At 29.5% G+C, this 17,704-nt stretch overlaps 1 protein-coding gene across 1 annotated transcript; it reads left to right on the plus strand.

The window, feature by feature from the left end:
* The first annotated feature begins 5,814 nt into the window (after window positions 1-5,814).
* Window positions 5,815-7,443, plus strand: LOC107608212 (LOB domain-containing protein 15). The gene is made up of 3 exons (XM_016310073.3): window positions 5,815-5,982; window positions 6,271-6,538; window positions 6,931-7,443. The coding sequence occupies exons 1-3, from the start codon at window positions 5,969-5,971 to the stop codon at window positions 7,333-7,335; spliced, it is 687 nt and encodes a 228-aa protein (XP_016165559.1). The 5' UTR covers window positions 5,815-5,968; the 3' UTR covers window positions 7,336-7,443.
* Window positions 7,444-17,704: the final 10,261 nt, after the last annotated feature.

Raw genomic sequence — 17,704 nt, forward strand, 5'->3', positions numbered from 1 at the left:
CTGAAAGATTAAACATTGTTTCTTTGAAAAAGTTTTGAATAATTTCCTATAGGTTTTAAAAGATTCATAAGGCAACGATAATCACTGAGTTTGAAAACAATTTTTCTTATTAAATATCTTCTTATGACAACTTTGAAACTTCGTGGTGAGACCCTGTGGTTAGGTTCTCACCCCCTACAACTTTATCTTTTCAGGAACCGGATGAAGCATTATGAAGAGTTATACCGCGTTTGGTTTATATGTTGTATTAATTAGATTATTTTCTTCCATCGTTTTTATTATTACAAGTTTGTAAGAGGGATAGGAGTTGTATGTTTTATTTCTATATTATATTATGAGTTATTATGTAAGGAGTCTTGTAAATGAATTTATGTCTGCTTGTATTTTTTCTTAAGATAAAGTATTTACCTCTGGTTTTCAAAGAAATCAGCGATACAATGTCGAGTCACAGGCTCTTATTTTAATATTTAGTATGTAAAGTAGTCGTAATACTTCTTACTATTAGAGTGGCGCAGCCGGAAGCGTGATTTCTGATAGTGAGGGTGTTACATGATGTATGTGTTAAAATAAAATAACTAAAAGATTTTTTAAATAAGTTATGTGAATGGTTTGAATTTGTGCATAGTAATTTAGATGATTTGATAACATATTCTTATTTGAAGTAAAAAAAAAAAGTTTTATATTTTTTTTATGATTGTTCTAGATATACAAAGTTGTATCTGTTACGAACTATGGATGAAATATACGATATGTTTGTTAAGTATAAAATTAAAGTAGAAAATTACTTTGGTAAAAAGATTAAAAGTCTAAGAATTGATAGAAATGGTGAATATAAATCTAGTCATTTTAATGAATTTTGTAAAAATTAAATATAATATAGTGTATGAGGTAGCTCATTATATTCTCCTGAATATAATGAGATAGTTGAAAGAAAAAATAAAATTAAAAAAATAATGAATATATTATTTATTAGTTTAAGATTATCTTATTTTATGTGAGAGGAAGTTATTCTATCTACATATTATATATAAAATAGGATACCATACAAAAAATTTAGAAAAACATTCTATAAATTTTTGGTTTGATAAAATGTCTAATTTAAATTATTTAAAAATTTAAAATTATTTAAGATTATGTTGCTGAATCTTTAAAAAAAATTAAATTTAAGAATATGTCATTGTGCGTTTACTGAATACGCTCAAAATAACAGTACATATGGTGTGGGACTTTAATTTGCTGATTGCTAAAATAATTTCCAAGTTGCTAGTTGCAATACCTTATAATTTGGATGTAAGTTTCACTAGTTTCATTGCTTATTGAAGGAGTTTATCATGCTAAAATACACATAATTTGTTGATCGTATGTATACTAGCGAAATATCTAATTAACGAGTAATATTATATGAGTAATAAAATTTATTATTTTTTGGTTATTATTTAATTAATAAAAATATTTTTATACATAATATTTAAAGAATACGGTATTGACCAAGTTCTAAATTTTAAATGTTAAATATTAAATTTTAAATTTTAATAATATAAAAATAAAATATTAGTTTAAAATATTAACTAATATTGATAAAAGTATTAGTCCTTAATATTTCTCGTATCAATATGTGTAACTTTATGGTACAAGTATATATATGTCAACAAAATATCTTAATAAACAAAAAAAGAAAACGAAAAAACTTTACATTTAATAAAACGAACTGAAAAATGATAATTTTTTTTATTTAAAAAAGACCTGATTCTTATCTATGAAATTATTAAGTAGAACTGTTATATATGTATTTAATTTTGAATAGTAGTTCTTCTTAAATACTCCATCACTAAACTAATTTTAATGACTAAATATAAATTCTACACTTTTTCACCATTGGCTGTTCTATTTTTGCTGGAAAAATGATCCGTTGCAATTTATGAAAAATAACATACGTTAAATTTCTAGCAAATTCAAGTTAAGGCTACATATATATTTGTCTTGTAGTGAACAAATATTTTAGAAATTGAATCAAATTAAAAAAAAAAGTGAAAACTCAAGTGAAATCGACTTTACGTGAAGTTGATATTTAGAGCCGTTAGATGATTTGACTGAATTTTCATCTAATAACTCTCAAGTATCAACTTCACGTGAAATCGACTGCATCTGAGTTTCTACCTTAAAAAAAAATAAAAAAATGAAAAATTATTGTTTGGTCATATATAAATGATGAATAGTCCTAGACCCCCCAAAACAAAATTGTTAAAACAAACACATTAATATTTAGGCAATATTTTGACCATCAAATTGACCCTTTCAATATATATTTGTATCTTGAAACGAATGTTTGTTTCATATTTTAAAAAAGATGGAAATAATTATTATATTGCAATCAACTGTTGAATTTTTTTTTTTTATGAAAAGGAGGCCTAAAGGCCCAATAGAAACACAAATTAAGAGAGAACTAATAATAACTAAGAATCCAAATTGGCAAATTGGCCAACCCGTAAACTGAAGCAGTTTTGAAATCGAAAATATTTGATAACAAAAAAATTAATAAAAAATAGTTAGAATTAATTAGTCTTATTTAATATTTATAAATTATTATAATACTTAATAAATATTACATAAAATAAATTTTGAATATTTTTTTGTTTTTTTAGTATTATTGTTTTGAAATATATATGCTGGTGGTGGATTCTAGGGTTTAGTGCAGTCTCATAAAGGAGGAGGAGGAGGGAGTAGCTAAGTAGTATTAGAGAAGAGAGTCTTAAGAGTTAGGTTTGAGGAGAAGAATTGAAAGAAGACAAGGGTGCGATTTATAAGGCTAAAAATACGGGTCAAACAAAAAGAGAGATGGTAGCATTTTAATTTCTTAGAGTCTAAGCATCCCCTTTTACGAAGTTTAATGCCACACCTCCAATTACACTCCTTCTTTCTCCCTTTTTCCTCTCTTTCACCACCCACTTTGACACCAACACTCCTCAAAATCCTAACTAAAATAAAACAAAGACAAAAATTAATTTCAAGAAAAATAAACATTATTGTTCATATCTACTATAATACTACTATATTGGAATGTCGGCCTATGCTCTATTTATAATAAATTTTTGGAGAGCCTAATTGCTGAATTTTTTTAATAAGTATAGAGAAATAATTTTTAAAAAGTTAATATTAATTAATTTTTATTGTAAAATTATTTTTCAACTCTTATTTTTTTCATTTTGAGAATATAGAGTTTAGGATTAAAATTTAATTAGCATCTATAATTTAAAGTAAAAAAATAATTCAAAAAATTAATTAGTATTAGCTAAAAAATATTGACTTCTTAAATTTTTTTTTTGGGGGGAAAGGGGATGTGTCATAGAATAAATATTTTTTTAGAAAATGTTGTAAAAGAAAAAAATGAATGAACTTCAACTATCCATTATTGCAATTTAATTTGTACATAGAAATATATCTCATTTATATATTCATATAGAAACTTTTCTCTTCTTTTTTTTTTATTTTTCATATTTCATTTTTTTTAATTGAATTTCATTTTATTTGACTTATACTAGGGCAATATATATTCACTATATATAAAGTAACCCTTAATTATTACAGTGAAAAAGTAATAAAGGAGAACAAGTGTCAAATTATATATTATTTATTAGGATGTGATTTCTGTTGAATCCAAACCTACCTTACTCCACCTCTATGGTGTTGAGTCTTGTTCATAAAAAAATGCCATCGATCAAATATTTGAAGTAAAGAAGTATTGGTAACAAATTAAAGTAATAAAAAATATCATTTATGACAAACACAATGAGGAGGAGTGTTAGGGGCTAACAATTTTTGTGATTTGTAGCCATCAAATAGTCATTAATGATATTTTCAATGGTGTGAGATTTCATCCAATGAGATAGAATTACTCATTTTTGTTTTATTGGTTACATGCTTGCCAGAATTTAATAAAATTGCTTTTTCAATTAGAATAACGCTGTTTGTCAAAAGAATAAATGTAGCTTTAAAAAAAGTTCTTATTTTAGTTTAAGCAAACTAAAATGAAAATTAGAGTTTTTGAAACTAATAATAAGTAACTGTGGTGTGTCGATTCTTAAATAATTAATGTCCTCATCAAATGATTTTCTGTAATGAAAATTTGGGTGGAATGTCCTATATCAGAACACCTCTATCTCTCAACTATCAACTACGCAACAAAATTCATTGTCTGCTAAAGATTTGCAACTTATCTTGGAAGGTGTCCAATCTTTTTGCAATGACACATAATAATATTAATAGTCCTTTTCATCTGCCTTAAAAGTTCCTAAGAGCAATTACTCATTTCATAATCAGGAATAGCAAGATGAATTATTGTACCTGACAATTATTACTAAATTAATTAGGATCTTATTCGAAATTTTTATTTTATTTTGCTATTTTTAAGAGTTCGTATATTTTTCTCATTGAAATAGATAATATTTTTTAAGAGAAAAATTTAAAGATCCATAATTTTAATTTATATTAGTCAACATTTTTAGCGAGCAATCCAATATCTTTTTTAACAGATAGTATTATATTTTTAGTTAATATTTTAAAATATTATTATTTAATTATTGATAAAAAATAATAAATTGAACTTACGTGTAGCATTAGTAATAAAAAAAAACAATAAACAAATAAAATACATATTAAGATAGTTACAAAAGATATGTTCAAATAACATTATATATATTTTTATACTCTGGTACGGTTAAGTATATCATCAAGTTTTTTTAGATGTTTAAAATCATATTGAAATAGTTTTTTTAATAATTTTTTAATGAAAAGGATATATACTCAATAGTGATTTCTATGTTTAAAATTTAATAAATTTAAATGTATTTAAAAAATTAGTTTAATTACTCTTGTTAGTTTCTATAGTTTTGCAAAATTTTTAATTAGGTCTTTGTACTTTTTTTTCTTTTAATTTAGTCCTTGCACTAAATTTTTTTTAATTAGGTTCCTACATTTTTTTTTATTTAGGTTCTTGCACCAATTTTTTTTAGTTAGGTCCTTATAAAATTAAGCTAAATACTACTGAGAGACCTAATTGAAAAAAAAAATTTAGTGCAAAGACTCCGTTAAAAAAAAAAAGTATAAGAATCTAATTGAAAATTTCACAAAATTATAGGGACCATCAGAGTAATTAAACCTGAAAAATTAGATTAAAGTTGTTGATGTTCCAAAAATTCTCTCCCGGAACATGCTAACTTGTAAAGGATGTAATCTAAATTGTATTCACTCATAATAATCTTAGATATATATATTCTGCAAGCAAGGTGCATATTCTTTTGAATTTGATATTCTATATTATTAATCTTGTTGATTTTATGATTTAAACACTTGTTTATTTAATTAATAAGGTTATATCAAATAATATATATATATATATATATATATATATATATATATATATATATATATATATATATATAATATGCACATTATTAAATTTAATTTCTTGAAGAAGAGTGTGAACTGTGAAGTGTAAACAAAATAAAAGAGTGCCAATTTAAGAAGCAAGAACCACATGCATGACGGTAATGGAATCACAAGAGTCGATTAATTAAGAAAAGTCAAACACATTTAAGAACTCGCACGTGAGCAATCAGTCATAGAAAAAATTAAATATTTATTCTACAAACATAAAACTAAATATATATTCTCTCTTTCAATGAATTTCTTCCTCATACTGAGAGTTAACCATATATAATTCCTAATTATAAACCTTGTATATCTAGTTCAATAAATTAGCACTATATATATATTATTTATTTTATTTTAAAATAAATAAATTGAGCTGGTGGTATAGTGACTGGTTAGTCCTTGAATTATACCTTGCCTTTTAAGTACACTCATAATTTTCTACCCATATTTTTCTTTCTTCTTCTACCCCTTGGAACTTCAATTTTTCTTCATAACTCATAAGTGGGACTTACAACGTATATTCAGAGAGCATGCCTGAATGTCCAGAGAAAGGTAAGTACAAAAACCTGCTTCACTTTCAATACAAATTTTCAAACAATGCTCAGATCTATAACAATTTTTTTTTTTCAAAAAAAAGTCGGTTAACCTAGTACTATGACAAAATTTTTATTAATCTAGTACTTGTAAGAAACCAAGTTCAAAATAAATTCCTAATTCTCTCAATACCTAAAAATAATTAATTTGATAATTAATTATGATTTTTTTTTGTGTCATTCGAATAATTTCGTAATTTTTGGATAAGTAGTTTCATGACAGTTTCTGTTTGATACGATCGGACAGGGAGAGATCAGATGATGAGGTAGGGAAGAAGATCAAGAGGGAAGGAGATGGTCAAAAAGGAAGGAGACAACACATGTTAGGTAGTCAACAACAAGCTGCTTCTGGAGGAACCCTAAATACAATCACCCCTTGTGCTGCATGCAAGCTCTTGAGAAGAAGATGTGCTCAAGAATGTCCCTTTTCTCCTTATTTCTCTCCTCATGAGCCCCAAAAGTTTGCTTCGGTTCACAAAGTCTTTGGTGCCAGCAATGTCTCAAAGTTGTTAATGGTAAATAATAAGAATAAATACTACTCTATTTAATTTGTTTCCTTATGTGTATTGTTTCTCACATTTTAGTAGTAATGAATCATGTATCTGAACAGTGAGTGACCAAAAATGTCCTATTCAATAATAACTATTTCAAAACAAAATAATAAATATATTCAGAGATAAAAAAATATTTTGAAAAATATTTTTAATTGGTTATATTTTTTTTAATTTAATTTTTATACCATATAAAAGACACACAACTAATCGTGTATTGCTGTACTTAGAAAGTCATCTAAACGCATAAATCTGATTGAAAATGGTATAAAATTCTTTACACGATCAGTTAATTAAAATTAAATATTTTTCAATTATTGAATTACTAATAATAATTTCTTATAATATGTTGATAGGAAGTGCCTGAGAATCAAAGGGCTGATGCTGCAAATAGTCTAGTTTATGAAGCAAATGTGAGGCTAAAAGATCCAGTTTATGGATGCATGGGTGCAATTTCTTCTTTGCAACAACAAGTCCAATATCTAATAGCTGAACTCAATGCTGTGAGGGATGAAATAATCAAATACAAACTTAGGGAAGTTAATAATACCATCATACCCTCATCTTCTCATCATGTAATGCTTCCTTCTTCTTCATCATCGGAGGTCGTATCTATCGCCGTTCCGCCACCTCCTCCGCCACCTAATCATGACATACTTCCTCCTAATTCTTCAACTTCTTCTTCCATGGTTTACCCCCAACAGACTGATCCTTCCAATTATGGGACAATTTCAAGTGATAATATTTCCTATTTTGGTTGAATTTGATAATCAAGATAGATGATTAGGTGTTAGATATTATTTATACATAGTTCTCTCAAAGATGCATTATTAATCAGGAGGAATTAGAAAAGGAGAATATTGTTGCCATCATGCTCCTAATCCTAATTAATTTTGTTAATTATGATTGGATGTGGCCTGTGAGGTCAAAATTTTCCCCCTATATATAATAGTTTGTATTGTTGTGTTAAATGCAAGTTTTGTTTTCTTCTACCATATATATTAGAAAAAAAAAAACTTATTATTAATCGTGTGATTACTCGGTATTTTATTTTCTCTGGATATAAAATTATATCGGAAAAATATGTATAGAAAAAATATTTTTGTTTTAAGATAATATGATATTTCTTCTATTTTTTTATCTATTTAAAATATTATGAGATAATAAAACTTCTTTCTTTCTTTTTTTTTTCCTTCTTGTATTGTCTCAATCTATTGTATTTTGCCATTACAAATTTTTTTCTCAAAACATCGATTTTTTTTATAGTGACGATAATTTTAACAATTATACTAAAAAATAATATTTTTAAGAAATGTCATTTTTAAGAGACGTTGAGAACACTACAATCTTAAACGTCATTTTAAATACTACGACAGTTTTTTAAAAACAGTTATAATTGTCATGTTCAAGACGGCATTATTTTATCATGTTTAAAATTAGATAAAATGTTGGCTTTTTAATGTTTAAAATCAATTAAAATAATGCTTTTTAGTTGTTTTAAATTGTGGTTGCAAATAATTTTACCTAATTAAATATCAATTTTTTAGTTGTGTAAAATAGAAATTGTCGTTTTTATTTAGTGTAATTGACGAATTTTTTATCATTTAAAACAGCGGTTGAAATTAGTTATATTATTTTATCTTATTAAAATAGTATTTTTATATCATTTAAAATAATAATTAAAATTATCATTTTACTGTGTTAAAAAAACAGTTTTTATCATTTAAAATGATGGTCAAAATTAAAAAAAAAAAAACAAATTAACGCATAGAATATATAGGAAACATTAAGAACTCATAACTTATCAATAGAAGATGAAAAAGAAGCAAGGTTCTGAAAATCGAACTGATCATCGAACCGTTCTAGTTATTGGTTTATTGGTTTATAGGTTCAATCGGTTTGATTGTGGTTGAATCGAAAAAACTTTTTTATAATAAAATAATAAATAAAATATAAATAAACACATAAAAATATAATTATAGTCTAATGTAAGCTTTAAAATATCATTCAAAGAAAATGCTTTTCTGAATCTCTTTCAATAAATCTTTACCCACTCAAAAGAATCTTAAGTTGTTATATGAGTGCTGAGATAGCTGAACCTAGGAAATTGGCTGCACCTTAGATGGCATTTTTGCAGGTTTTTTTACTTCAGAAACCAGGGACAGCTGCAAATCAGACTCAAATATTAGCTAAATATATATCAAAGAAAGTATGGATCATATTAACATTGGAGAAATGGAATACAGTTTGTAAGTACCTTGCTAAGTAAATCTGTAGGTGATTCATAATTAAGTCTCTTGTCATTTGGTTCCTATAAAGACAAAAGAAAGAAAGAGGGGGTAGGAATTCAAATAAGAAACATACACAGAATGATTCATTCACATCTCAAATACAAGCATAAGATTAATACATTACCAGTGGATATACTTTGATACTTCGGAAGACACCTCTTTCACCTTTGTTCGATCGATGCTAATAAAAGCACCATACCCAGTTATAATCAATCACTTTACTTTACTAACAAATAAAACATGAAAAATTGAACCTATTCAAAAATCAGTTTTACAAACCGCATCCTCAGGCTCTCCTCGGGGTTTGTTAGTCATTCCATATTTCTCTTGCCTTGAGCCATCGCTAGAGTTTGTCCTAGAAGAGTAATATAACCAGCTAACAGATTATAATTGCTCACTTAAATGCAAAGATAATGAACAAGTCTAGAATATGAAATTGATGAAAAAGAGGAATCAGATTTCAATTTTGAATTTCAACCACAACAACAATAAGAAGAATCAAACGGAAATTGCAGATCAAACACGAATTCAAAATTCAAATCCAGAAATTCAATAAAAAATAACTCTAAATCCAAAAAATCAAGTATGCTTAGAGACAATTGCAAAGAAAGTAGAATTATAAATCAAGTACGCTTATGAATCAAGTACGCTTAAACAAAGTTCACAGTTCAGTTCACACTTCACAGAGCTTCACAGCCTTCACACTTCACAGTTCAGTATCACTATATCAAATTATTAGTATATCAGACTTCAGTTCACAGAGCTTCATAGATTCAAACAATTATTAAATCATACTCAATAGGGAGACAGAGACATGCAACAGTTATTCAATCAAACAATTATTGTAACGAGGGACAGAGACAAGGAGCAGAGTGACCAAGACGCCTTCAGTTCACAGTTCAAAAAATTACCTGGAAGCTCAAAGATGCCTTCAACAGAGCATGCAAGAGGGAGACAGACTGACAGAGACACCAAGTGACCAAGACAAGGAGCAGTGGTGGAGCACCTTTGAACCGAGTGACCAACAAAGCTAGGAACGACGGCGACGTGGCTGCGCGACGGAGGCTTCAACATTTCCCAAGGTGGCTGCGCGATGGAAGGGGAGGAAGCTTGCAATGGCTGCTGCGCGATGGAGGGAAAGGGAGCGAGCCCTGTCACGACGGCGGCGGCACAAGGCGGTGGCTGAAGTGCTAAATGGAGGTGAGGGACGGAGGTGAGGGACGATGAGATTGGGAGGATGGAGTTAGGGGTTAGGGCAAACTGGAGGCTGGATCTGGGATTCTGGGCATATGGAGTTACCCACAGAGATTGAAACGATCGCGTTTGGACGCGCATTCCAAAAACCGGCCGGGTCACGATTCGGTTCGACCGACCGGTTCCCAGTCGGTTCAGCGGCTTAACTGGTTTTTGAAATTTGCGGTTTTACTGTTTGTTCGAACCGTCTTTCTTTACGGTTCATGATTCAACCGGTTCGACCGGTCGGTCCGAACCGATTTTCAGAACATTGAAAAGAAGAGAATAAGAATTTTATATACAAATTTAGAAGTGAAAATGCGAAGTGCAAACAGAGAAAATACATTAAAAAAAAACTCAAAACGAATACTCAATGAAACAGGATATAGAAAAAGCTCACACAACATAAATCGCATTGATGGAAGCTCTGAAGCATCACAGTGGAAAAGTTTACTCTCAACTAGGGGTGTACATGAGTCGGGTGAAACTGGGTTTAATGTGATCTAGACCCGACCCGAAATATACACTAGGTCTATTTATTAGACCCGAAACCAACCCTAGACCCGATGAAACCAATATACTTTCGGGCCGCAATTATATCGGGTGAAAACCGGGTAAAAACCGGGCCATTAACATTACATTACGTTGATACCTTCTTGTAAGCTAGCATGTAAAAATATCTAAACTTCCAAGACTCCAACCATTATTTGACATGGTAAAATTCATTTAGAAAAATATAACAAGAACCAACCCTTCTTCAAAATTAAAGCATAACCACAATCAATACTAAAGCATAATCACAATCAATACTAATATTGTCTAATAACACCAAATATTTAAATCAATACAAATAACACAATATTATGCATTAGTCTAAAGTCTTATATATGCATTCTAAACATAAAACATTAACTTATAGTCTTATAATGACTAATAACACAAAATATTAAGGTTTACAATATTTAAATTCCATATAAGAATAGCCATGATTCGTCACTAATAACACAAAGTATTAATTGTGTATGATGATCGAGCCACCGGACCGAATTCGGGTGACCCGAACTATGGCCCGGACCTGACCCAAAATAACGACCGGGTCTATTTTTGAGACCCCTTACCCGACCCTAAACCCGGTGAAATCACACCAAATTAATCCCTAAAATATTCAGAGCCGGGTCGGATCTTCGGGTCGGATCGGACCATGTGCACCCCTGCTCTCAACACACTCTAATCACAATGTTTTGATAAGTTGGCTTTTTTTTTTATTAATGACAACAGATAGTAACTGTCTAAAATCGTCATCAAAAACCATCACTAATAACTACAAATAAAATATAACATTAATATAAACGGTCTTAATTCACAAATATTAATCCTAATTGACATCTATATAAATAGATAAAATATTTATTAATCTCATAAATATTAGTAGCAAACAGTTAAAAATATAATTATTTATATATTTCTTTCTCTTAGTTTAAATTTTAAAATTGAATAGAACATTGTAAATTACATAATCTAAAAATAGAAATTAAATATAGCGAAAATCCTGTCCCACTAATTATTAGAATATCATAATTAGAGAACAAAATCAGGAAAATATCAAAGAGAATTAGAAAACAAATCAATGTAATTTATTAGGATATTATTCCATAATAAGTGTACTCTTAGCGTACTGTTGGTCTATATATTGGTAAGAACCTTGTAATCACAGATGAAAAATATGAATAATAAAAATAATATTTTTTAAAATAATTCTTCGTTTCTTTTCTAAACTCTTTGTACCATGATAACACAAATATACATTATATAGCTAATTCAAAAAATAAAGTCTCTTTTAATATAGATTATCCCTTCATATCAAAACTCACATACTGTGTTACAAATTCATCAACCAAAAAACATTAAACCTTAAGGTATTAGTTGGATGGTCATGCTCTATTGCAAACAAGTTGATTTCCCAAAATTGGGTTTCCTTGGTGCAAATTAAAGAGGAAGATATCGATCTTAGTCGTATAACCAAGAAAATATCGAGACGTAAAAGACTTTAAACTTTAAAAGCACCTTTTATTATTGTTATTATTTTATTTTGGAGAAATCCATATACTAATTTTTGTTTGCGAATTTTGAGTTTCAGGTTGAAGAATTTAGAATATGAATAATATATATGGTCTCATGTCATGATTGCTTAAAAGTTAAAACTTGTGCCATCTTCTTTGTGAACCACTCCTATTTCAACAAATTTGTGATCATCTCACTATTTTATTGTTGTTTTCTAAACTAGGCATCATATGGAGCAAATTTAAGATAATTTTATCCCATTCATATGCCTTTTTTATTAGCTTAAATTATTAGAAAAAATAATTTTATAATATAATATCATATTTTTTATAACTTAAAATTTGAGACTTTGATTTTTATTGACTCCAAAAAAATAAGACAAATAAAAAAAACATACAAAAATTTAGACAAAATAAAAAAATTATGTAAAAAGACATATTAAAAATATGATCAATTGTATGATAAAATTAATTATATATGAGTTGCATGCAATTTGGAATTAGGGTTTTAAATTACATATATTAATGAATTAGTTTAGAGACTTACTATGATTACAACTGAATAATTACATATATGAAGGATTCTAACTTATAAAGAGACTACTTATGATTGATCAAATTTTCTACACGTACTTTGATAAATGAAGAGATTGATTAAGAAAAACTTTATTTTTGAGCTGGTCATTGAATATATTCTTTCTATTTTAAAATAAGTATTGCTTTTATCTTTTAGATTTATTAAAAAAATAAAATATTCATTGGAAAATCAAAGTAAAAACCGTACTTATTTTAAAAATGAAAAAGTATACGGTAATGATAATAATGATGAATGAACAAAAGATTTCAATAATGCGTGATTTATTCCCAAGTTCTAGAAGTAGTAATCACCTCCATGTGAGAGAGGAGATTCCAATGCAAGGTTCAAGATATTCTAAGAAACATGCATACTTGGATCTCACTCAACTCTCCTTGCAATTGCCAATATATATTATCACCACCACTAATATTACATTTATTTCTTCAAGACTTTCATTGTTTTTTTTTTTTAATATAATTATTCAAATACTTGCCCTTATCTAGGAGTGACAATGGGTAAGATAATATAGGGTTTAGATCCAATCCTAATTTTATTCATAAGTTAAGATTTTTACATAAATTCAACTCTATCTTATTTGCGGGTCGAGAATATCCCAACCCTAATTCTATCTGTTCTTAATCCGCGGACCGCGGGTACCCGACCTTACCTGCAGATTACCAAAAAGATACAACATTATTATATAACTTGATGATAATTTAAAATATAACTGAATTTTATGTAAAAAAAAATACGTATTAAATTATCAATTAATGATCTTCTCTTAGTGACTAAGGATCTTTGTATTTAGTGAGAAGTCTTTGGTTCAACATCTACTTGTAATATATTTTTATATAAGTATATAACATATACATATATAAGATGCAGGTTAGTCAGATAAGGTTGAGATTCAATCCGTATCCACACCCAACCCGCACCCGTATCCAACCCGCACCATGCCCTACCTGCTGTGGATCGAGTTGGTAACTCTACTCAATTGAGTTGAATTGGATTGGGTACCCACAAATACGGTGTATATTGTCATCCCAACTCTTATCAACCGAAATGTTTTAAAAAAATAATTGTATGAAATGATATTAAAATTTTTATTACCTAAAAGTTACTTCGATCTTTGGTGACTTCAGAAAAAAAATTCAGCATAAATCCAATAAAAAAAATTACGCAAAAAAGGTTCAATTAATAGAAGCTAAATTAAGAAACACTTTATTGAAAGTTTCTTTTGTTTTTTATTTTTTTATTCACGATATCTCCTAATTCAACAAGAACTTGGTCATGACGTTATTGAAAGTTAAAATTGGACTATGTCAGCCAAAAAACAAACGAGCAAAATTAAAAAACTCAAATGGGATACTATGTTTAGCCTTCATTTAATATTTATATTTTTTCGTAAAATTATATATAATTAGAATTTTCTTCATGACGAAAAAAAGCAAAAAGAAAAATCATTTTTACAATGTATTTAATCTAATTTTCAAAAGACAAAAAGTATATTTCTTACACATAAATGGACTTTTAATCTTTCTCCAACTACCTATGATGTCATATCTTGTACGTATAGGTAAAGCGTTTCTAGCACACTTTATTTTTTCACAAATAAGTTTCGTAAGTAAATTAATGTGATAGATTACTTTTTTTACTATTATATATATATATAGTCACAAAAAAAAAAAAATACTAGTAGTATATTATATAGTATGGTATTTTTTTTTTGGTGACTCTATTATATAGTATGGTATGCTAGTCTTGGATTACTTTCTAGATGTATTTTTAATTTTTATAACTCTAATATATTTTAATTATTTTCTTAATACAAGCATATCACTTGAAGGTCTCGTCGTCTCTGGTGGGATATGATTCCCATTATATAAATTTGTTTTGTTTTGCCTCATTCTATCAAAACTAATTAAGTCAGTTGAACAAATTAATTAAATTAAACGGTTTTTAGGGGGGACTTCATGCAATACCATATTGTCACAAAGACGCAAAGTCCCTATAACAAAGCCTACTTGTTTTCTCCAGTTAACAGTCAGAAAAAAAAAACCCAATAGGCCTAGGCCCACTACCATCTCCGCTTATTTACCTCCCAAATCTCAATTAGATTTGGAAATGTTGCTAATCTTTCCTAGCATACTCACTTGCTACTAGGGGTGTTTAAAATCGACCCGGATCGAATTAAATCGACGAACCGAACCGAATTAATCGAAAATCGAAAAAATCGAAAAAAATCTGTTTAGCTATTTTTTTACGGTTCGGTTCAGTTTTCAGTTTTGACCATGAAAACTCTAACCAAACCGAACCGAACCGGTTAGAAAAAAACCCTAAAAATTACTAACCCCACCCTCCCCCAAACGAATGAAACGAGTGCTGCTGCGCGAGTGTGAGCGTCCCTGACCTTAACCCCCAAATCCCCAATCCCTAACCTAGCTCAGTACTCAGTCGCTCTCTCTTCTCCAAATCTCCACACCTGCGCACCCAGCCACACCTGCGGCACCCACGTTCCTCCCAAGTCCCACCACCGCGAAGCCTTCCTCCAAATCCCAATGCCGAAGCCTTCCACTTCGTGGAGACGCGAACAGAGCAGAGATCCCAACACGAAGCCGTCTCACATCAGGCCAGCACGCCACCCACTGACCTAGAAGGCCAGGAACACACCACCACCCACTGACTCAACAGGGCAGAACAGCACCACGCCGTCGCAGTTGAGATGCCACCACCCAGCAGCGTTTCTGGGTTCTGGCCACGATCATCAGTTCAACCTAGTACCTCCCAGTCTCCCACTCAGCCTTCCTCCTAAGTCAATATGGATCTCGAGCCACCGATTCAGGTAATGTTTACCATTTGCTGTTTACTGGTGCATTGTTGATTTGTTGCTACTTGCTGTTTGAGTGCTTGTTAGGTAAAGTTGGTATTGAATTATTGGTAAAGTTGGTAACTTTGTTGCTACTTGGTATTACTGGTTATTGAATTATTGTTCAGTTTATTGAGATCAGTGTATTGTTTAGTTTATTGTTGATAATTTGGTATTGCTAGATGCTGGTTATTGATTTATTGTTCAGTTTATTGCTGGATGCTGGTTATTGATTTATTGTTGAATGTTGATAACTTGGTAATTGGTATTGCTGGATTGCTGGTTATTGATTTATTGTGCAGTTTATTGCTGTTTTTTAATTTATTTGTTGTTGTGTTTCTGGCCTTGATTTATTGTATTTATTTATGTAGTTTGACGTCAGTTCAAGTGAGAATATGGGCGAATTCGGATTGCCGCCTGTTCCTCTTCCGAATGAATCAACAAGCATCAGATCTCCGACTGCATTGCCTCCTGTCCCAGCTCCTCATCGAAACACAAGGAAGCTTGCTAGTAGAGGCCGAGGGAAAAGGCGGGCTGTTGAAGAAGCTCCCGTTGATGACTCCGCTGAAACTGAGACCGACGAAGGTAAGAAAAAATCTTGTAGACCTAGGTCTTGGACATGGGATCACTTTACTAAAGATGAAACTAGTAATCCACAGTATCCTAGAACTAAATGTAATTGGTGTGGGGCTAGTTATACTTGTGATACACATAAAAATGGCACTAGTAACATGAAAAATCACTTGTTGTCGCAATGCAAAAAATTTTCGAAGGAAGCATTAGATCTTACCCAAAAGATTCTTTGTTTTCAAGATGTGATAAAAGATTCTGCCGTGTCATTTGATATTGATCGTTGTAGACAAGCGCTTGCTAGAATGATTATTGTGAATGAATTGCCTTTTTCGCATGTTGAGGGGGAGGGTTTTCGTTATTATACGAGTTGTTTGCAACCCAAATTTTCAATTCCTGGAAGGCTCACAGTTGCTAGGGATTGTTGGAAGCTTTATTTAAATAAAAAAATTAAGTTGAAGTCTGTTTTCTCTCAACCAAATCAAAATGTTTGTTTGACAACTGATTGTTGGTCATCTATGCAAAACTTGAACTATCTTTGCCTCACTGCTCATTATATTGATGCTAATTAGAAACTGCAAAAAAGAATCTTGAATTTTTGTGCTATCAAGAATCACAAGGGAGAAACAATTGGTAGGAAGATTGAGTGATGTTTGTTGAGCTAGGAGATATCCCAAGTTTTTTTTATCACTGTTGATAATGCTAGTTTAAATGATGTTGCACTTTCTTACTTGAAAAATGACTGTTGAACTATTAAACTTCTTTAATTGTCGTATTTGAATTCTGTTGTCATTAAGTTTCATTAGATCAAGAATTTGTTAGCTATTATGTATTTCTATTTGTCGATTTCAATGTTTTGACTTTGCATAATAGTATGGTAGTATTTTTTTTAATTGGTTGAAAAAATCGAACAAATCGAACCAAACCAAACCGATTTTAATTGATTTAGTTTGGTTCAGATAGCCTTGACAAAAAAACCGAACCAAACTGAACCGCAATTTAATTAGACGATCAGATGGGATGGCTTTTCCCTCAAAAACTGAATCAAATCGCACCGCGAACACCTCTACTTGCTACTATCGCTACTATCTTACCTTAACTAAACCATCTAAATCCCAACTAGATTTCGAAATGTTACTAATCTTCTTGGCACAATAAAAAAGCATACACTGCATTTCTGCAGACATTGTCTTCTACACCGACAAATATTAAAACTATGATTCATAATTAATATTTTCACATCGCAACCAAATATTAATAAATTTTTATTTTAGAAAATACACAAGTTAAAATAATTAAAAATTTGATACTTTCGGCCTAAATTACCACTATTTGTCTCTTTTTTATCAAAGAAAAAAATGTCTTGATTTCTTCTTTCATTCTTGAATAAGTGATAATTTAGCAATTATGCAGGAAATTTTTGGACATCAAAAGTTTTTTTTTTTTTTTTTGTGAATCATTGTGGTTCTGGTATGAATATGAAGGTTTTCATTAATTGTTCATGGAGTCTTAAAAGAGAATTCTCAATACTAA

This window comes from Arachis ipaensis, chromosome B7, assembly GCF_059453495.1.
Source record: "Arachis ipaensis isolate K30076 ecotype BB chromosome B7, ASM5945349v1, whole genome shotgun sequence".
Lineage (NCBI taxonomy): Eukaryota > Viridiplantae > Streptophyta > Magnoliopsida > Fabales > Fabaceae > Arachis > Arachis ipaensis.